A 21,975-nucleotide genomic window follows, 5' to 3' on the forward strand; every position below is an offset into this window, starting at 1 on the left:
CATGGTGGCATTCTACTGTTCCATTAGAACAAGGCAGGGGTGGGGAGAGAGAGAGAGAGACTGACTGACTACAGAAATGGCTCAGCTTTGGAGCTTGGTTTTGCCCCATGTACCTGGTTTGTTAGAAAAAAAAATAAGCTGGTTAAAGTGCAGATGGACTTTTGCATTAAAAAAATCCTGAAGCCAGAATAAAGTTGCAGACAAGGACCATTTAGACCTTTAAACATTAAATTACTGAACTTGTATACATCCACTACCTTCATGCTAGCCCTACTCCAACACAGATCTCTGAAAAGAATCTTCCTATTGCTTTCCTAGGTAAGTGGACAAGTACCCCCAGGTCACAGAAAGCGGGACAAAGGAGAACAAAAACAAGTCTATGCTCCTTTCCCCCACAAAAACAAACGGAAGTGGTCACAGGTAATACGAACACCTTACCACCATGGGAGATGAAGGGGGGGGAGGGAGAATACCCACAAACAGGAAGGGGGTTGAATGCCCATTCTACCAAACATCCTTCCTTCAAAAGTGGTAGAGCTTGGCTTCCCCAGCTCTTGGCTCTCAAGCACTATTTCCCCCAATGGGGAAGTGAGTAGTACTGAATCCAGCTTTTAGTAGGGTTGAGGCCAGGAAACGGGATGGCTATATACACTGCCCCCACCTTCCCAAAAGCTGATAAGACTGGCCCTGGCCTTGGAATAGAAGCCCTCAGTGGCCATACAGATTATCTGCTTCTCCTTCCTCCCCACATCCCAAATGAACATTCAGCATTGGCTACTCAGAAAAGGTGCCTGTCTAGGACCTTTTCCGTAGCTCTGGAGCAAGGACGATTGCAGCTGCTTATCTTTGCCTCACAGCTCCTCTCACCATCACTGATGCTGTCTTCTAGTGCTGAGGGTATCTATTTCTATCCCTTCCAATAAGCAGTCCCCCTCCAGCTAGGATGGAGGTGTCCACATGTGCCTGTTGTAATAGTTATCTAGGTTTATTTAAAGGGTTTTGCAGGAGGAAGGCAGGAGATGGTCCATGTGTACTTTATACCACCAACTCCAGCAAAATGATACTTTAAAGTAAACCTAGCTACGCATCAGTCTTAAAACAGTGACGCGTTGAGAGAAATTGACTCACTTAGTAGAACCCATCCCATTGGACTTCCTGGGTATTAAAAAGTTTTAAATATTTGGTCCAGTTCATTAAAAAATCTTAAAGATAAAAGCATAAGCTTTTTACCAAGTCTTCTTGTCCATTGTTACTTGCACCACCATGTGACGGTAGATATTAAGAATGCGTTTACACATATCAGTGTGCTCATCCAAAAGAGTTTTAATTTCATTTGAAGGCTCAAGAAGAAATATATTTGAAGAGTTTATTATAAAAACCTATAAACAAAAGAAGTGGCAATTAAAATTATTAGCCTGAGAAGCTAGCCAGTTTTAGCTCTGATTAAAACAACTCAACAGATAACCGTAGAAAAGAAAAGTAGTGATATAAATTTTCATAGGTACATCTCTTGTTTAGCCTGCTTTAATGAGTGTCAAATTCAAGAATAAAATTGGTTTAAGTTTCAGTTTAGCAGAAGAGAAAATTTTTCACATTTTCTATAAAACATTTGTACACATTTCTTCAGATATATTATACGGAGAATTACTCAAGGCTGTATTAAAACTGGAGAACATCCAACAGCATAAACCCACTGCTGTCCTCTGTAACACTGCAACCACACAGCAATATTTGATAAAACCATGATAGCGTATCTATATACACACAGCGTGCCTGACAATGATGGTGGAATTTCTATATTTTGGGACTTGAGTTTTTATCCCACTGCGTATAGCACTGCTTGCTAAGAGTAGGGTATTTGGGATATTTACCAAAGAGGCTGCCCTCACACTTAGCACCATTCTGGGAGTTTTGTATAGCTAGCCCACGATTCCAACACTCCAGTCCATACTATCAGAGTTAGCCATGTACAGTTACCTTCAATTCTGTAAGGGAATGGATATCAAACAAGTCTTGCTTAGCATTAATAAAGAACAAAACAGCAATGGGGACAATTTAGAAGAACAAAGAAAGGTGATCGCAATCTTTGAAGCATTATTTATGGGACAATGCTCCAAGATGAGCAGTCTGCTGTGCTTAGATCCTGGTCACCATACTTGCCCAAGCTGAGTGCCAATTTTGAGACTTGGTCCAGTCTCTTGAGTGGTGATAGGACTGCGCTGAGAATCTAAAATGAGTGGCTGAAAATCTTTCAGATAAAGACACACCTTTCATTCTTTCTGTATGCAACTTAGCCTAACATGACAGCTAGACTCTCTCAGTGAGCAGGAGAATAGCTATACGCATTGTGGAGACTGACCACAAGTAAAGATTAAAGCCCACTGGAACACATACATGTGCAAATTTCTTGGAAAGGCTACTGCATTCAGGGTAAGCAATGAAATATATACAATCCTAGAGAGGCCTCTTATTACTAATAAGCATTCCTCTAAGGTAAGTAGTATTTGTAAATAAGGCTTTCCAGCTGCAATGGATCTACTGATGGAACTCAACTGCCCATTCTCCATCTACTAGATAAAGCACCAAGCAAATCAACCAGAAAGGGTACTAAATCTACTGTGTTGTAAGCCTTTGTTGATCACAAATGTGACGTCCTGGATATTTACTTTAGCTGGCCTGCCAAAGTGCATTATGTATGGCGTTTCAGGAACTCTGGCTTGTACCAGCTGGGATACTATTTTTACCATGCACACCAAATGTTAATAGAGTGCAACCACAGGGATTCTTGAGATCCTGCCTATTCTTTGCTTCCTGATTAATGAAATTATATCTGGATTATCCCAAGAGCAAGACACTGCTTTAAATACTGCCTCCAAAAGAGTAGAATATGCCTCATGAGGCTGAAGGGCGATGAGACGCCTTTTGAAATGTTATGATATTGTCAGAGTATGTCCCAATGCCATTTTGAGATGCTGTGGTTTATACAACACTATATGACAAAACGGGGAGGTTTTCCAACAGACAGGCAGAATAATTTGAAGACAAAGTTAATACATCTCAGCAGCCTCCAATTCCTGATAGACAGGAGACCACGTGAGGAAAGCTAACTTAATGCAAAGTGTTTTCTGCCAATACAGCAGCACATGGGAGAGAAGAGAAAATAATCAAGTTTCAACAGCAGTAGGCTACAAACTGAGCTGTGCATTATCTGACTTTGAATATCTACCTCTTGGATATGGATAATGCTCAAACTGATTAAGTATGGGAGTACCTTTTATGTATTTATTATTACAGCAACTATAATTTTTGACTAATTTATCTGATTCAAATTCAAAGAGACAAAATATTTCAGGTATCAATGTTTTTATTTCTCATTCTTTAGGAAACCATGAAACATATAGTATATTGTAAAATACAGCTTTTAATAAACAATCACACCCTGACTTGGGATCTGAAAATAATATAGTTTGTTAAGATTGACTGTACATTTGGATAGTGTCGGAGTTATTGCACTGAGGAAGACATTAGGTTTAGGGCCTGATCAAGTGCTCATTTAAGTCAACGGGAGTTTTTCCCATTGATTTCAACAGGCATTGAAACAGGTCATTGGGGACAGTGTGACTAAGGAAGAGTAGAGTAGGATAACAGGTAGGACAAGGACAACGTGGAGGTTAAAGGAACCACTACTAGAATGAAAGATTCCAGAGTGAGGTTGGTGGAAGGTGACCACTACATTAATACTCCAAAGTAAGTTCTCACTCTTCCTTTTTCATGGTGGGAGTAGAGGCCTCAAATATTTGCCTCAGAAGTTAAGCCTGGCTTTCTGATTTGCATCTCTTGGCCTATACACTCATGTCATTGGTTATATATCTGCAGTTTTACTCTCGTCTACTTTGGGTATCTGTAGCTCAATATTTAGTCCTTTGCCAGCTTTTTCCTCTTCACGTTTTTAGAAGGAGGTCTGGTAATTTTCCTTTTCTGTTCCACTGAAATGCAAGCAGCTGCAACGGAAGGGGGCTCTCAGCACCTTATAGACTCGGCATGGCAGCTGTGCCTTCCTGGTCTGTTGAAGAAGCAGAGCAGAGATTAGTTATATTTGGCAGCAGGCATTTATTCCTGTTGCAGGACTGGAATGCTGCTGTGTGCTGGACTTGTTAGGGTCTGTCTCAGGAAGTCACTGGTAAAATACTATGTATTCTTTAGAATGTGCGCCATTCGTTTCAGAAATGTCTATTCTTGATTAGTGCTTTTAGAAGCAATAGTAGGAACTGAAGAATAATCATATACATACTTTTCCAAAATTCCTAATGTTTGTTATATGTTTGTGCCCTTGAATGTTGTCTTTATTATAAGGAGAAAGAACAGAGGTGAATATCTGTACTAAATAATTTGTCCTTCTCCTGCCTGCCAATGAGGAATTCTGGGCTTCATGTACCAATTACTTTATTACTGCTTGGGACTTTGGTTCCCAATAAAACATCATGCCTTAAATCAATCTGGTGTTCTGTTTGGCTTTAATAAATTTAAATAAGAGACAGTTAAATGGGTATTATTGCTATTTCTCTCCTTATGAAATCAGCTATACTGATAACTAGCTTATAGAAAAAAAGCAGTTTGGTTGCAAAGGCAGCAGGAATGGGAGTTTGGCTATGCCACATTAATGTGGGGGGTTTGGGGCAGAGAACGAAGCAGCACCAGAAATATTATAGGCTCTATTTGCAGCTTTGTTCATCTCTGGGAAATGGTAAGCATACTTTTTTACTGGCAGCTATCATTGTCCTTATAACATCAGCATCTTGCAATGCTGACTCAGTAAACCCCCTTCTATTTTCAAGCACACACCAGAAATAAGATTCAGTAAATGTAGAGAGAGCACAATACCTTGCATGAACATCTGCCTCTCTTGATTGCTCTGGTTTGTCTCCTCTGCCAGCTGTACTTCATGTGGTAAGTATTGTTGGGGACTCAAAGCATATTCACTTTACTCATTTGTCGCGGTGGCTCTGATAAACTGAGGAGGCTTGATCAGTGGCCTGGCCTGGCCCAAGAATAATGTACATCACATCAAAAAAAGGGCAGGTTATTCGTGCTGAACCAATGCTACTGTTGTCATCTCCGGACTTACTATACCAGAGGCTTTAATGTTCTCCCAACAATGCTCGGCATTTCATCCAATCCATAGTTTAGCTAATCTCTGACATCTTGTTGTAAATTTCCTTATTGTTGTCAAAGAAAACTCAATATGAATGGAGTTATCACTTCAGATCCTGCTTGTAGAATCACAGAAATGTAGTGCTGGAAGGGACCTTGAGAGGGCACCTAGTTGATCCTGCTGCACTGAAGCAGGACCAAGTAAACCTAGACCATTCCTGAGAGGTGTCTGTCCAACCTGTTCTTAAAAACCTCCAATGATGGATTCCATACAACCTCCCTTGGAAGCCTATTCCTGAGCTTAATTACCCTTATAGTTGGAAAGTGTTTCCTAATACACCTCTACCTCGATATAACGCAGTCCTCGGGAGCCAAAAAGTCTTACCGCATTATAGGTGAAACCGCGTTATATCGAACTTCCTTTAATCCACCGGAGTGTGGAGCCCCTCCTGTGTCTGGCATATGACATTCCTGTTAATTGACCCCAGAATGATATTAGCCTTTTTTTGCAACTCCATCACATTGTTGATTCATTCAATTTGTGATCCACTATGACCCCCAAGTCCTTTACAGCACCATTACCACCTAGCTAGTTCTTTCCCATTTTGTGCTTTATTAATTTGTATTACTGTAGCACCTACATGCTTTAGTTATGGGCCATGACCCTCCTGCAGCAATGCAAGAGGAAAGGGGGTGACCACAGGAACCCTTCAGTGGCCACTGGCAGAGAACCCCCGGCCCCATACTGTAACTTACATCAGGGCTCACACACTCATTGCCCCAACACACTATTGTCAAAACAGCTCTCTCAAAGGTGTCATCTAAGGTATCATATGTAAACTGGCAACACACTGGTTCTGAAAATCATTGTGTGATGTATGCACGGATTGTATACAAAGAGTTGTAGATGTGTGCTGGAAATAGGATTTTAAAATGCATTTGGGAGGCACAGAATGAACCCAGACAAAAATGTGCATTTACTTATGTGACCTGTTTGGTTACAGGCAAAAGGACAACAGAAATACATTTACACGTATAGTAAACAGACATCAAGCTAAACAAGAGGGGAAGACCACCATTTAACAACCACGCCGGGGGACAGAATCTGCACCCCAAGAAACCTTTCTGAGAAGGACAATGGACTTTGAAGTACTATAAAGGGGAGCAAAGAGACAGTTTAGTTACCCTTCACCTAATGTTTGATAGGGTATAGCACCCGTTGTGCCTATTAAAGCCGATCCTCTTGGCCTGAAAGGCAAGAGTGGTGGAAACTTCACTGTAAGCAAGAAACTTGTTTACACAAAGATTGTAACTTGCTGAAATTAAGTTTTAGTCACTAGAAAGTGTTTTGTTTCCTTTGTAACCACACTTGTCTTCTATTCCTATTCAGGAGGGAGGGATAACTCAGAGGTTTGAGCATTGGCCTGCTAAACCCAGAGTTGTGAGTTCAATCCTTGAGGGGGCCACTTAGGGTTCTAGGGCAAAATCAGTACTTGGTCCTGCTAGTGAAGGCAGGGGGCTGGACTCAATGACCTTTCAGGGTCCCTTCCAGTTTTATGAGATAGGTATATTATATTATATATTTAGTATCAGTAGTGGTACTACTTCAATCTCTGTTCTTTTTTAATAAACTCAGTTTTGTAATAAAAACAAGAATATCTCTGTGTGGTGTGTTAAACTGGAAGGTGAGTCCTCAGCAAGCAATACAGGCTGGCGTGTACATTTTCACTTTGGAGGCAGTGAACTTAATTTCTGTGAATGTCCAGTGAGGAGGGACTGGACACTCCAGAGAAACATCTCTGGGTAACTCAGGAGTTGGGATTCACGGATTGTTATCTGCAAGGCAAGATTTGGACTAACAGAGTCCTGAAGAGTTTGGTGGCAAGGCAGACAAGCTAATGTCTCAGGGAGCTCATACATGGTTTGGGAGCAGCACAAAAAAAAGCACCCCTCACTTGCTGAGGCTGAGAGAAGTTACACAGGGGCTCACAATTCTGGGTACCCCAAGCAGGAGGTCACACATCTGTCTATACATTCTATATTACAGGAACAGTTTTCCTTAAAATCCTCTTGGGTGTCTTTATTAACTATTTGTACTACCATGGTACCTAGAAGCTCGAGATATAGACCAAGACCCCCAGTCGCACTAGGCATTGTACAAACATAGTAGTGACCCATGTTAAAGGTTAATGGAGTGAGGGAGGAGCAAATGCACATCTCTGCTGCTGCTACTACTGTTTGGTTTGATTCTGCCAAAGAAGTGCATAGGGTAAAACAATAAAAGCTATCTTCATGCCAGAGAAGCCTAGCCTGCTATGTACTAAGGCCATGTCTACACTACAGCTGTTACAGCAGTACAGCTATGGCACTGCAGCTGTGCCACAGTAGCATCATAGTGTAGATACTTTCTACAGCAATGTAAGGGGTGTTTTGTCAATGTACCTTTCCAAGAGGTGGTAGCTAGGTTGAAAGAAGAATGCTACCATTGACCTTGCCATGTTTACACTGAAGGGATTAGGATCAACCTAACTATGGGAGTCAAGGTGCAAAAATGCCCTCAGTGATATCGATTTAATTTTTAAGTGCAGACCAGGCCTGAGTATCTGTGTGGACCCTGTTGCCACACTCTATTCCTATTTCGAAGAGGGGTAGCTCTTGGGAACTGTTAATGAACGGCAGCAAGGTCTAACCAGATAATTTGCATAGATAAGCCCTATGAGACTTGCAGTCTCCTCCCTGCAAAGCGTCCCAGTAACAACTAAGATCAGCAGCCTGTATGTCTGCCAGGGAGAAAGATCAGTTCTCCCCATTCCCTAGTACGTCACATAAGCAGAGACTCATTAGACTCAGCTAACTCTTATCGCCTACTTCAAAAACTTATGCTCCAGTTGCCTGATGAGTTCAGGAAAGCTCAAGAATTTTTTCTTTCAACTTAAAGAGGGTTGGGCTTTTTTGCTCAACAACTAAAAAAAAATGCCTGTAAGCATGCTCAGTGGACATCTAAGTGCCCAATACTGCTAAGACTTGTGCTCATAAATGACTTTATACACCTGAATAATCCCATGGTGAGACCCAAATGTACACTGAACATGCTAAAAAAAAAAATCTCCAGTGTCTTATAATACAAGAACAAGGCATTTTGCTCAAAATGTCCAAAATAATTGACCTCTGTGCTGAGACCAGTTATAGAAAATCTCAACTCCAAAAGCAGAATTTTCAGGAAGTTATGAATAAATTAAAAATATAAAGGCTATATAAACAATGCTAGTTAAATCTTTACTACAGCATTTGCAACTTACAACAATAGTATTGAATAAGTTATTTCTATTTAAAATGCACCCATGCAAAGTTCCAAAAATCCTTGTATTTGATAAACACCTAATTACATTTTAAAATGTAATTAAACTGTTAATATAATATGATTAAAATAAGTATGGAACAAAGATCTAATAAGTGTTTATCTCCAACTATAACATTAAGCCACCACATACGTTCTAATATAGATAAAATTTCATAAAGTAAACAGGACAGCACTCATTAATTCATACAAACAATCTACTAGTGTGGATTAGTTTAGATCATTTTTTCTGTACCTGTAGAATGGAATACACTTTCTGATGTAGTAATGAAGGTATGAAATAAAGATTGTTTTCATTGTGTGAGCCAACAGTAGTAAATGCAGTCCTGTACACTATATGTTAGTGATGTCAAAAATGGAGAAAGAATGCAGGAAGTCAATAAGAACACAGTAAACTATCATTATAGCTTTATTATCCATCCCCTTAATTAAATCTACAATCATTTAGCAAAGCTGAGATGTTATGGAACAGCAGGAGACTCATTCTGTAATCATGTTCCGTTTTATCCATTAACATTTTATTTACACAATATTAAAGAAAACACATTAAACAGGAGAGAATAAAATTGAGGGGGGGGAAAGAGCGCATTCTGTACCTGTAACACTGATTGTACTCCGGCTCGTATATTTTGGTCAGCGATATCTATTTCCGATATTTTATGAGAAGCATCTTGGTGGCAGCCATTTCTTGTCCAACTTGAATTTTGAACATGACCAGAGTTTGTCATTTTTTCCTGAAGCATAAAAATATTTTGTTTCTTAAACTCCCAGAGGAAAAAAAACAAAACAAAAAATTGGTTTTTGCCCTCCCCTCCCTTTTTTTTTTTATTAAAGTAAAAAGAGAAAATATGAGCTGAAAATGACTCCTAAAAGAGCAGCCTGCCTCCCAGAGACTGGGAAATGGAAGAAGGTGTATGTCCAGGCATCTTAAAAAAAGGATACAATGTAAAAGTCACAGAACAAATATTCAAAATAATAGGGGGAAATTACCATATATACTCGATCATAAGCCGGTTCATTTATAAGCTGACCCCCCCGCCCCCCCGATAGATAAGTAAAAATGGAAAATGTTTATGACCCATTCATAAACTGACCCTATAATTCAGGGGTCAGCAAACTTTGGCTCCCGGGCCATCAGGATAAGCCGCTGGCAGGCCGAGATGGTTTGTTTATCTCGAGCGTCCACAGGCACGGAGGTAAATCTAAGTAAACTAAGTGTCCCGGCGCGCCAGCTGCTTACCCTGACAGGGCGGGACAGCAACTGGTGGGGAAATTTTTTTTGGGGGGGGGGGGGGGAGAAGAGGGAGAAGCTGGGGGTCAGGGGAGTAACCCCTGTAACCACCCCCAACATAACCCCCCCCCCCCCCCCAAGCCCAGGACCCCCACACTCTCCCCATCCCCTCCCTTCCCACTTTATCTGGGGAGGGCCAGGGGAGGATCTCTCGCCTGGCTGGAGCTGCTCCAGCAGGCTGGGCAGGGCGGCCACAGCCTGCTCCGGTGGGCCAGACCAGGCGGTGCGGCCGCAGCATGTTCCAGCGGGCTGGGCAGCACAGCCGCAGCGTGCCAGCCCCGGAGCTCCAGCTGCTTCAGAGGCTGGGGGGAGAGCAGCGTGGCCAGAAGCGGAGAGACTCTGGCCCCGCCTCTTCGCTTCTGGCTCTGCTGGCTGTGCTGCCTCTCCTTGCTCCCTCTGTTGGGGGGGAGGGGCTGTGTCCCACCTCTCCCTCTCTATACCCGTTCATAAGCCGACCCCCTTCTCTGGTGTTTCCCTTTTTTACTAAAAAATTTGGCTTATGAACGAGTATATACGGTAATTGCTACTTTGTCTCATTCTGCTTGGAACTATTTTTCATATAGTGTAAGGATATAGTGCACAAAACCATCTCCCTAAATTAGTTTACAGTTAGCAAGGAACCAAAAAGTAATCTGTATGGATACAATTTTGGCACAGTAAAATTAGGCAAAATTTACAGAGCAGTCATGGTAAAAATGTACAAAATCAGGATATGCCCAAGCCAGAGCCAAAGAAGTCACTGAATCCGTGACCAAATCACATCCTTACTAATAAGCCATACTAGGGAGTACACTAGGCTCCTTGTACTGAAGTCACTGGGGAATTTTGCAGTAGACTTAAAATGTGCAAAGTCAGGCCGCAAAGGCATTTGGCTTTCACCCTGTGCATACTTTATTTATTTATTAAAACCAATGAAAATGCTTAAGCTTATAGCTATTTTGAAGGGAATTGAAAAAAAAATAACCACAGCATTTAAAGATGGTAAAGGTCTGACTATTAGAGAAACTTATAATTTTGTTTTTGGTCCCCAAACTGAGGAGTTGTCTTTTAGGAAGCTCTTGGTAGGAGAATACACAGTGTCAAGTTCTAAATATAAACATAATCACTAACATTAAATTCCACTATTATAACTTAGATTAGGATTAGGTTTTCAAAAGGCATATGAGCAGTTAGGTGCCTGGCTTCCAATTGAAAGTTAATGAGACTGTCTGTGCCTTTGAAAATCTCCCCCTTAAATATAATTTAAAATAGGATTTTTCTGTATTTGGTTTGTTTTATTTAATGCTGGCCCCTAGAAGTCAGTTACTGCTGAGTTAAAAAAAAATTTCTGGTCATTTGCATAAACAATCTGAACAGAGAACCAATATGAAGGGGAGGTGGAGGCACGAATTGAAGGATTTGGCAACATAGCTTTTGGGGGGGGGAGGGGGGAGGCACCTTTACTGTGCTGCTACTCTATTTACTCATACCTGAGGGGACAGATTTGTGCCCTTCACAGTTTTCACCTCAATATTTCCTTTCATTCCTCTTTTCCAACTCCTGCACCAACCAGACTGCTATGTGGAAACGAAGTACATATGCTAAATAGTTCAGGAAATGAGACATCTATTTAACAATGGTCATTTTAAATTTGAAGTCTATTTTTTTTTTTTACCTCATCTCTCTCTTTTCCCTTCTCTGCTGAATTATGTTCTGCAACATTTTCATCACTATCTATATTTACAGAGGTCAATATTTCTTCAGGTTCTTTCATAAATAAAGGCTTATCTTCCTGTTGGATCCATTCTTGGTAAACCTTCACCACTTTCCTCATAGCAGCTGCTTCGCAAATTGGCAACAAAAATGCCTAGTGGGGGGGGAGGGGACAAAAAAGTTATAATATTTGGAGACATGTTAGAATCGAACTACGTTATCTCACCATACTGCTAGTAGTAAACAGTTTCAGGAACATGCATGTATGGATATGATACGAAGATAGAAAGTTGACGTGACTTAATTTTATAAAAAAAGTTTTTAGGACTCACTATACTGTACATTCTGTCTCTTTGGGGGAAAGGAAAAGCGAGAAACATCCAACTCACTTCTTTCAACTGTAGGAAAGCTCCCACCCCAGGCATCATGCTCTACAGATGGAGAAACTGCTGCAGCCACTCTGCAGGAATTCAAACTAATGAAATTTATTAACTTTCCCCATCTGCAATCTGGAACACCCTGATAGTTGTGAGGAGGGCGAAAGGGGAAGAACAGAAAGTTTTTGAGGAAAAAGTGACACCTGGCAAAAAAGCTGTGCTGCTAGGCAGCTGGATCTAGTTAGCAGGGAAAGGGAGCAGCGGCCAGTGACTCCATGTGGACCTGTTCCCGCATAGAACTTAGGGGCCCTGCTGATACTGAACACCAAACTCTCATGAAAAGAAAAGAAAAGAAAACTCAGTGGAAACTTCTGCTGCATTCAGTCCCATACATGGGGGGAGAAAGAGTAAAGGGCAATAGGGTTCTTAATTATATTAGCCATGTGAATTTGTACTGATAACAAAAAGCCATGTTTTACTGCTGCTATGAATGAGTGCTGCAAATCAGATGACAGAAAAAGCATTTTTCTAACTACAGTTATGAAAAAAATGTATGTCAGGAAGCCAGTTTGCTTGCAAGATGCTGCCCTCTTCAGGAAGTATTATGTAACTGTGGGGCTAATACAAAAGTGCTCTCAGATCAGCCGTCTCTAATGTAACTCTTGGGGTTCTGCTAAACTTAACTATGTTCAAAGACAGTCTTTGCAATATACTTACTGGAAATTTAACTTTCTTTTAAATTCACAACTTTACCAGCTTTTGCACTTTTACTATACTAGTTGTATTAAAAAGAATAAAATAAACTGAACCAGTGTGCATTTCCCAGGAGCCATTGGATATACCAATATCCCAAAGAAATGCATGATTCTTGATATGAACAACTCATTCTCAACTTCAGGACTGAACACTTTAAAGGAGTATCAGAATGGCATCCAGCTATTCTGTGACTTCAAAGTCAGCTAAAAAGTAGGATAGGCAACTGCTATCTTTTAGAGTTTCTTATATTTTTGCTTTGTAACACAGAATGCCCTACAGCTTTCAAAGTGCAGGAAATATAATGTGGCTGAGGGAATGTTGCCACACCTGCTGGGCCACTGTTATTAATGGATTCACAGACTCCAAAGCCAGAAGGGATAACTATGATCATCTTGTCTGACCTGTGTGCACAGCCTGTAAAAATTTTTTTCTAGAAACTGGATTAAGACAGGTCTTTTAGAAAGGCATCTAATCTAATTCTAAAGACGCCATAGGATGGTGATTCCATAATCTCCCCTGGGGTAAGCTCCTCTGATGTTTAATTACCCTCAGAGCAAGGAAATTGAGTCTTATTTCAAAGTTGAGTTAGCGTACCTTCAACTTCCAGCCACTGGATCTTGTTATGCCTTTGTCAGCAAGATTGAGAAGCCCCTCACTATCAGATATTTTCCATGTGTAAATATCCATACACAGTGATCAAGTCACCTCTCAACCTTGTCTGATAAGCTAAACAGATGGAGCTCCTTAAGCTTCACTTCACATTATTGTTTTCCAGCCCTTGAAACATTTTTGTGACCTTTCTTCAAACTCTAACATTCCCACATCATTCTTCAACTGTGGACACCATATCTGGGCACAGCATTCTTGCAGCTGTTTTACCAATGCTGTGTACAGAGGCAAGGTCAGTTCTCTACACCCATTTAATAGTCATCTTGTATACGTTCAAGGATCACATTAGCCCTTTCTGCCACAGCAGTGCACTGCCTGCTCATTGAGGTGGTCATCTACAACAATCCCAAAATCCTTTTGAGTTACTGATTCCCAAGACAGTGTCCCATCCCATAGATATAGCCTGCATTCTTTGTTCCCAGATGTAGTAACCTTGCATTCAGCTGTATTAAAAAACACATTTTGTAGGGTTGTGGCCATTTAACTAGAAGATTCAGATCACTCTGTAGTAGCAACCTGTTCTCATTATTTACTATCTCACCACATAGAGTGTTATCTGCAAACTGTAAAAAGATTTTATATCATCATCTAGATAGTGGATAAAAATATTGAGTAATATTGGACCACAAATAAATAAATAAATAAATAAATAAAAAATCAATCCCTAGGGGACCTTGCTAGTAATGGGGAGACAGCAGTAACTTGGGCCATTAAGAGCTACATTCTGAGATCTGTCACTGAACCAGTTTTTAATCCGTCCAGCATGGGCCCTGTTTGTTTGACAAGATCTAATCTTCCATGAAACCATGTTGATTGACATAAGAGGCTAAAAATATACTTTTGTTGACTGAGTTCTGAATTAACCATTCCATTATTTTACTTGGGATTGACATCAGGCTAACCAGTCTATAGTTCCCTTGGTCATCCCTTTTACTCTTTTTTAAAATATTAAAGTTACATTGGCAGTCCTCCATTCCTCAGTTTTCCAAGATTTGTTAAAAATTAACATCAGAGGTAAGAGAAAGCCTCAGCTAGAGCTCCTCAGATAGTCCCGTTAAGACTGTTGGATATAAGTTATCCAAATGTTTAATTTTAGCAGATGCTGACTTGGAACCTCCTTTGTTACATAGTATTCTAGTCCATCCATAACATCAGAAGCAGTTGACACATCCTCCTGTTTTGTTTCAGATACAGAACAGAATTATCTACTGAACATTTTTGCCTTTTCTGCATTACTATTTATAATTTTATCATCTGCATCCAGCAACGGACCTATGCCTGACCTACGGTTCTTTTTGCTCCTAATATGTCAGGGATGGCCAAACCATGCTCATGAGCCACATGCGGCTCTTTTACAGTTAAGTGCAGCTCAAAGCGTCCCCCCCACATTCTCTGCCTATCAGACTGAGGGGGTTGTGCCTCAGGGCTTCTGACCTGAGGTGGGGTGGTGGGGCTAGGGGCTTCTGTCCAGCAGGGAGGGAGGTGTGCCTGCCAGGGCTCAGAGCTTCAGCCCTGCTTCTGCTGAAGTCCCTAGCCCTGGCAGGCGCACCTGCCCTCCTGCAGAGTTGAAGCCCCTAGCCCCAGCAGGTAGCCCTCCCCCGCCCCCACTCGCAAGGCTGAAGCCTTGACAAATGCACCTGGCTCTTGAACTTCTGAAAATTACTGTACGCAGCTCGAAGGATCAGTAAGTTTGGCCACCCTGTAATATGTTTTGAAAATACAGTACTTCCTCCCCCCTACTCTGTTGGCCATTGATATTTTCATGTGTTACATGCTCACTCTCCGGATGAGAAAGTGGATGGAGCAAGCAGCCAGACACAGAACCCTAAGGCTGACCTCCCATTCACATTTCAGGTGGCATGAGAATGGGCTCAACAAGTCTAATAGCCTTTTAAAGCTCAACCCACCCATATCTTCACAGAAAATTAGGGTCTGAGTGCATTCTAAGGCATAAAGCTCTCTAAGGTAGGGACACTCTTTTCACCACATGTCCTAGGTGCTATGCAGACAACCGGAGCTTGATCCCAGGGTATCTAGGTACTACTGTAATAAGAATAAATACTAAAAATACAGCCCTTGAGTGCAAGAAATTTGAACCGAACATGCAATGAAAGAGATTATAGGCATTTAACCAAAAACTACCCAGTTTACATGTATGCATTTCCAGAAAAGTGTCTAAATGAATAGTGCACCTATTTGAAAATGCACATTTCAAGATTTAGATGCTTTACTGAGAATGTTCAGTATGGCATTTTCAAATAGAAACTTAATTTGAACCCAAACTTTTCATATTCAGCTATGGACACACTTCACAGTGAGGACCACATATTTACACTGCAAGTTTGAAATGCAAATATTTAGGTTGCTTCAGTAAAGTGTAAAATCTAGCAAATAGATTCCGCCTCTTGCCATCCTCACTGTATAAATGAAAAACAGAGGAAGGGATTTTTCTAAAGCTTTCTCAAAGAAAAAAAAATTTCCCACAGCTCAGCCCAAATCTGGAACTGACTGCAGCAGCTAAGAAAATTTTAAGCTAAAGAAAAAGGAGTTGAACAGGTTGCTTATTTTGACTCCCTCTTCAAATCTGCAATGCCTTCTTCACTAACTTTTTTGAGCATTTTTTGAAGTGTTTTTAATAAATACATCAATCACTTCTTATATAATGGAAAGTTATTTTCCTCCTAATTACACAAGGTTTATATACTGTTTGAAAACTAAACTTCTCAAATTCTCTTTTTACTGCATTAAACTAAGATGATCAACACATGATTTGATCATCTTAAATGCTCTCATACTAGAGTAAGATATCAAAAAATAAATTAACTGATTCACCTAAAAATATAGTAGAATGATGCATTAGTACTAATTCACATTGACTAGTATTTAAGTTAGATTTTAATATCAGAATATTTTTCATTCATCTTCATGTGAAGTTCAAACATTTTCCAGCGTTTTCAATTTCCCTTCATTGCAATGAAACAGCAAACTAGCAATATAACTAAGTAGAATGTCAGTTTACCACAGTGAGTGACAACTTCGTTTTAACAGCGAATACCCTTCCCTTGCTCTAGCTCCCACCAGTAAGTTTCCTTTAAGCAGAACAAATGAAGTAAGTTTCACATTGTATCTTACTGTGTTTTTAACCTTATATGTTAGGGTTACCATATTTCAACAATCAAAAAAGAGGACGGGAGGAGCCCCGCCCTAGCCCTGTCCTAGCCCCGCCCCTGCCCCTTCCACTCCCTCCCACTTCCTGCCCCCTCAGAACCCCCAACCCTCCCCCCCACTCCTTGTCCCCTGACTGCCCCCCAGGACTCCACCCCCTCCCTAAGCCTCCTTGCCTCTTGTCCCCTGACTGCCCCCTCCTGAGACCTTCCCCACATCCTAACTGGCCCCCTAGGACCCTACCCCCTACCTGTCCCCTGACTGCCCCAACCCTTATCCACACCCCCACCACCTGACAGCCCCCCCCAGAACTCCTGACCCATCTAAACCCCTCTGCTCCCTGTCCCCTGACTGCCCCCTCCTGGGACCCCTGTTCCTAACTGCCCTCCAGAACCCCACCCCCTACCTAAGCCTCCCTGTTCCTTATCCCCTAAGACCCCTCTCCCTAACTGCCCCCCAGGACCCTACCTCCTACCTGTACCCTGACTGCCCAAAACCTTATCCACCCCCCCCAGAAAGCCCCCCCCCGAACTCCTGACCCCCCCCCCGCTCCTTGTCCCCTGACTGCCCCCTCCTGGGACCCCTGCTCCTAACTGCCCTCCAGAACCCCACCCCCTACCTAAGCCTCCCTGTTCCTTGTCCCCTAACTGCCCCCTCCTGAGACCCCCCCCACCTGTACCCTGACTGCCCAAAACCTTACACCCCAACCCCCAGACAGCCCCCCCCGAACTCCTGCCCCATCCAACCCTCCCCCCTGCTCCCTGTCTCTTGACTACCCCCTCCCCCCCAGAACCTCCCTGCCGCTTCTCTGACCCCCGGCCCCCTTACTGTGCTGCAGAGCAGCGCGCTCAGCAGCGGGGGAGGGGAGCAGGGTCGGAGCTCCAGACTGCCGGAGGCCGAGGCGAACGGCCAGCCGGCCATCTGCGAATGCAGGGAGGGAGGGGGAGGGAGAGAGAGGAGGGGAGTGGTCTCAAGTTGCAGGGGAGAGGAGGGGGGAAGTGAAGGAAGGGCTCTGGCTGCCGGAGCACGATCCGGCCGGCTGCCCTGTACGCCGCTCACGCTCTGCATGGGGGGAAGTCCGGACATTGACAAATTCCCCCCGGACGCTATTTTTAACTTAAAAAAGCCGGACATGTCCGGGGGAATCCGGACGAATGGTAACCCTATTATATGTTGTCAATTTTGTATAATTTATAGGTTCTTAGTCACAAGCAACTGGTAAAAGGGCCTCTGAAATCTTTAACCTGTTTGTATTGTCTGATTAAGATATTCTTAAGTGAACTTCATAAAGTCCTACTTAAGCATGTACAATTACAGCATCCTACCATTCTTCCACATTACTTCACAGATACTTTTACAGCACTGGTTAAAATATGCAACTGCGTACAATAGTGCTCTTGTAAAGTTTCATTATACTTTAAATTCTTAGGATCTGTGCATTTACCCTCTATCTTATAGGAAAGACATATAGGAATAGAACTACTCCTTTGCCCACTTCCATTCATCTTTGTTTGATCCTTGCCGTTTTTCCAGATTCATAATGAGACAGGGAACAGCTAGGCAATCCAGATGGAGGATTTTTGGCTCCCAATATAGTTAATACAGTGAACCCAGATAACTTTGCTAAAAGTATCCACATTACATGAAGTCAAAGTTATGTCACTCAAGTGATGAAAAAACAAAACAAAACCAGGAACCAGAGGTAGATTTTTCATATTAGTTGTTTTAAATTAGCTTTTGCTTTCTACACAAGGGAGAGAGTGAGGTGGAAAACAGATGGAAAACTTTGCTGAACAAATCACCATCGGCCTAAATTTAAAAAGAACAATGTAAATAAAAACAAGGAGTCTGGTGGCACCTTGTTGTTTTTGTGGATACAGACTAGCACAGCTACCCCCTGATACTTGACACCATGAGTGTAAATAAAAACCAAAGTTTTTACACTTATGTACACTCTTACTTAACACAACCTATTTGAAACAAAAGCTATAAGTGATCAGGGTTTAAATTAAAAAAAAAAAAATTCTTCCACACTTGAGGGTTTCTTTACCTGTCGAAATATCTCTGTAAGAAAGTTTACATTACTTCTTTTAGAAGAAAAGACTTTGCGGACTATTTCAATATCAGTTAGATGCTCTTCATCAATACTACAAAGGCTGGAGGAACTTGGTTCCCTCTCTGTTAGGGTGCTTGTATTAGAATGAGATTGTTCTGGCTCTGCATTTCTATCCGGTCTATCAGCACTGTCGTTTTTACTGTCTTCTCTAGAAGCCATGCTAGCAGCTGCTCTCTGAAACAAAAGAGCAAGAAAATGGTTCTAGTAATACAATTTGAATACAATTCTTAAAACAGCACAGAGAATTCTGCAGACAATATGAGAAAAGGATCTCAAAGCACTACATATCTACTTGCTTATGTAGAAAGTTAGTGGTTGCCTGAAGCCAGTTAAAAGTACAGATCTCAAGCACAAGGGAAGTCCAGTTATTGTCCAGTCAGATCAATGACCTTTACTAAGAATTCTAATCCGTGTTTCTTTCATTCAGTTTGCTAACCTATAATTTGACATTTCTTGGGAGTATTTAGAAGTATTAGCACAAACAACCCAATCTTACAAAACCTCAGCAAACAGAGCCACTGAGGTCAAATAGAATTTGGATTGCTGGACTGGGCTTTAAGGAAAACTGAGCATATCACCTTATGCAGAGAAATTACTGTAGATTTACTTCAACAATTCACCAAAAAATAATTTACAGATAAAAACATTTCTGTAGGTGAATGAAAACAGTACTTCACAGTATATTTCTATTGTTTTGGTAGAAAAACCAAAGATTTAAACATTTGGCAATTCTTTCCAAATTGGATTCAGGTCTTGAGATTTCATTTAAAAACAAATAGCCTTTCTTCAATTAGCTAAAACCAAAAGGTATGTCTACACAGCCGACGCAGTACTTTAACATGGCTGTGTAATCCTGGCTCCAGTGCTGAGAGAGAGCTCTCCCAGTGCTGTAATAAAACCACCTCCATGAGGGGAATAACTACCAGCATTAGGAGCCGCGGCTCTCAGCACTGTAGCACTATCTACACTGCCACTTTACAGTGCTGAAACTTGCATCGATCGTGGTGTTTTTTTTCACACCCCTAAGCGAAGAAAGTTTCAGCGCTGTAAGTGGCAGTGTAGACAAGGCCTAAGAGAAACATACGGTGGTAGAATTTCAGTGTTGACATCACAACAGAAGACTACTAAGAAGTCTTTCAAAATAAAGAAAAAACTATTTGAAATGTGCATTTGGTGATACCTGAATATTCTTTGGCACAATTTCACCACCTTCCATCCCAGGAATATGAGGTCCTGTATGAGGTTTTGGCTCAAGCCAGAAAGACACCAGCCATCGAATGACAATAACACGAGCCTTAAGGAAAGGTTCCTTTGTGCAATATATCGCTTCATTGGTTTCAGCATCTTTCTTTACCATTACATAGTGCGGCTTTGGTCTCATTTGTGGTATCTCTGTGATGAAAAGCAAGCATTTTAAAATTCGCCTCAGAAGAAAGGCCTATCACCTCAAAGCCCTATCCAACCCAATTGAAATCCCAGAATTTCTGGGTTTTTGAAACTCTCAGTGCAGCACAATCATTGATTCCACAAGGGGATGGGACAGTCTCTCTCAACAGGAGCAAAAGGGTAGAGCATTAAGCTTCAAAAGGCAGCCCCTGGAAATTGTATTATTGGCCTAGAAGGCTGCAAACATTTTCCTATTGGATGAACTGCTCCATTTACCATTTCTTTATGCTCTCGTAAACAATTCTTAACAAGTAAAGCTTAATTTATACAGTACCTTTTTATCCAGAGGATTCCCTAAGCGGTTTTAAAATTATGTACCCTATTGAGGAATTCTATAGCCTGCCACTGATATGGAATGAAACCCAGCAAAATTTTAACAGCAAACAGCAACACTACACCACTGTTCAGAACAAAAAGTAAAGGAAACCACCTTCCAATTAAAACTACATGAGCAATTTTAAGTGGCAGAATGCAATTACCCAAACTGGACTTTGGCCCAAACAAGCACAGCATTTTCATTTAGGGTGGGAAGAAACTGTCGTAGGTTTATTTAGAAATTAAAAATTGTTTATAATTGATCAAATAGGTTATTGAGCAACAATTCACAGATGAAGTAATTCACCCATTTTGCAAAGGGTTATTTCATACCACTTAAGTCCTGTGGTTGAACCTCTAAGGGTTGTGGGGGGGAGAATGCAGGTGAATCAGATGCAAAGTGATGTCAACACACTCCTTAAGTGGGTCAGAAAAGGTATCCTTGCTGGTCTACGTGGGTCTAGTGTGGAAGGTCATGAAGGGAACAGGCGGTGGTCATACTAAAACAAGCATCATGAAATCTATGTTGATGTAGTTCCACGGTTCCAGCACGCCTGGCATGGTGGGTTCAGGGCCTCTATTCTAGTCCATAGGCTTTAATAGCCTGACCTTTGTCGAGGCCAGCAAGTGGGAGGAAAGTATGTGACATGAATTTCATCTCCCCAACTTATAGGCTTTGTTTAAGTTAGGATGTAAAGGTGTGTTGTTAAATTGTGTTAGCTAGCTCAATCTAACCAACACCTTTTAAAACTCTAGTTAACACAAGGCAAGTTATATTTTAACATATGCAAAATTTGTCAATTTAGAGTTTGGGAGATGCCAAGCTCTTAACATAACCAGCCTAGCACATGCTAACATATAATTTGCATTGTCTTGACTAAACTTTAGATGGTATTATGGAATCCAACTGATCTGGTTCTGTGTCAATGGAGTGGATGTTACCCAATGAGCAACACTGCTAATTTCTTTTGGATCCACAGAACTAACAGGTTTATTTTCTCTTCTAAATGTAATTTATCCTTGATTCAGGGTGCATTAAGTTTGATTTTTTTTTTTTTTTTTTTTTAAACTTGGTTCTTAGAGCAGTGAGTGTATCCAAATGACTTATATGGGTTAGATGGAACAGCAGACTGCCTCCTGGGATAGAAGCTTGGATAGAAGATTGACTCACCTAGAAGCTGAAGAGTGAGTAACATTTTGGAGAAGAGGAACTTAAGACAAACTTGAAAAGATCTTGTCTAATTTTTTAGAAACCTTTGATTAATTCTTAAGTGGATGGAAATAGATAATGCTCTCCTTTCCCCTCACTGCCCTTGATCCTTCCGCTCCTTTCCCTCCCATCCCTTTATATTTTGTTCTTTAAGTTATTCCCTTCTGTTGTCCCCAGATTTTAGGAACGTGGGGTGAAATCAAACTATAAATTTTTAAAAATGATTTTTTTAAGTATGTAAGAGTTACCTTAATTTATTTAAAGTGAACCAGAGCAATACAGCATCCTGGCTCTTAAATAATTAAAAAAAGAGAGGTCAAGCGGTGCTTCCATTAATACAGGTGAACTCAATAGAACTGAAAACATACATTATAGATAAAGGCCACATTTCCTAAGAGATCCAAGTTCTCTGCAGGCAGCATCACTCAA

General features: G+C 41.3%; 1 protein-coding gene and 1 long non-coding RNA gene across 22 annotated transcripts in view; both read right to left on the minus strand.

Annotated features, from left to right (window-relative positions):
- The window catches only part of RALGAPA1 (Ral GTPase activating protein catalytic subunit alpha 1), a 247,743-nt gene that overhangs the window by 184,978 nt on the left and 40,790 nt on the right, over window positions 1-21,975 (minus strand). For 16 of the 21 annotated variants that reach the window (XR_010600693.1, XR_010600692.1, XR_010600691.1 and 13 more), the window contains 5 exons: window positions 19,756-19,967; window positions 18,510-18,749; window positions 11,455-11,646; window positions 9,106-9,243; window positions 1,231-1,379 (listed from right to left, as the gene is read on the minus strand). Coding sequence is in view for 17 of the 21 variants with exons in the window: in XM_065593294.1 (XP_065449366.1) it covers window positions 1,231-1,379; window positions 9,106-9,243; window positions 11,455-11,646; window positions 18,510-18,749; window positions 19,756-19,967 (931 nt within the window). In the remaining 4 variants the exon portion in view is untranslated. Of the gene's footprint in view, window positions 1-1,230; window positions 1,380-1,871; window positions 1,986-9,105; window positions 9,244-11,269; window positions 11,392-11,454; window positions 11,647-18,509; window positions 18,750-19,755; window positions 19,968-21,975 lie in introns of those variants that run through there. The other 5 variants (XM_065593297.1, XM_065593287.1, XM_065593298.1 and 2 more) reach the window with 3 other exon arrangements.
- LOC135983165 (uncharacterized) lies at window positions 3,347-6,377 on the minus strand. Its single transcript, XR_010600694.1, has 2 exons — window positions 4,882-6,377; window positions 3,347-4,063 (listed from the first exon to the last, which is right to left on the minus strand). It is a non-coding gene; the product is annotated as an uncharacterized LOC135983165 (long non-coding RNA).

The sequence above is a fragment of the Chrysemys picta genome, chromosome 4 (genome assembly GCF_011386835.1).
Source record: "Chrysemys picta bellii isolate R12L10 chromosome 4, ASM1138683v2, whole genome shotgun sequence".
NCBI lineage: Eukaryota > Metazoa > Chordata > Testudines > Emydidae > Chrysemys > Chrysemys picta.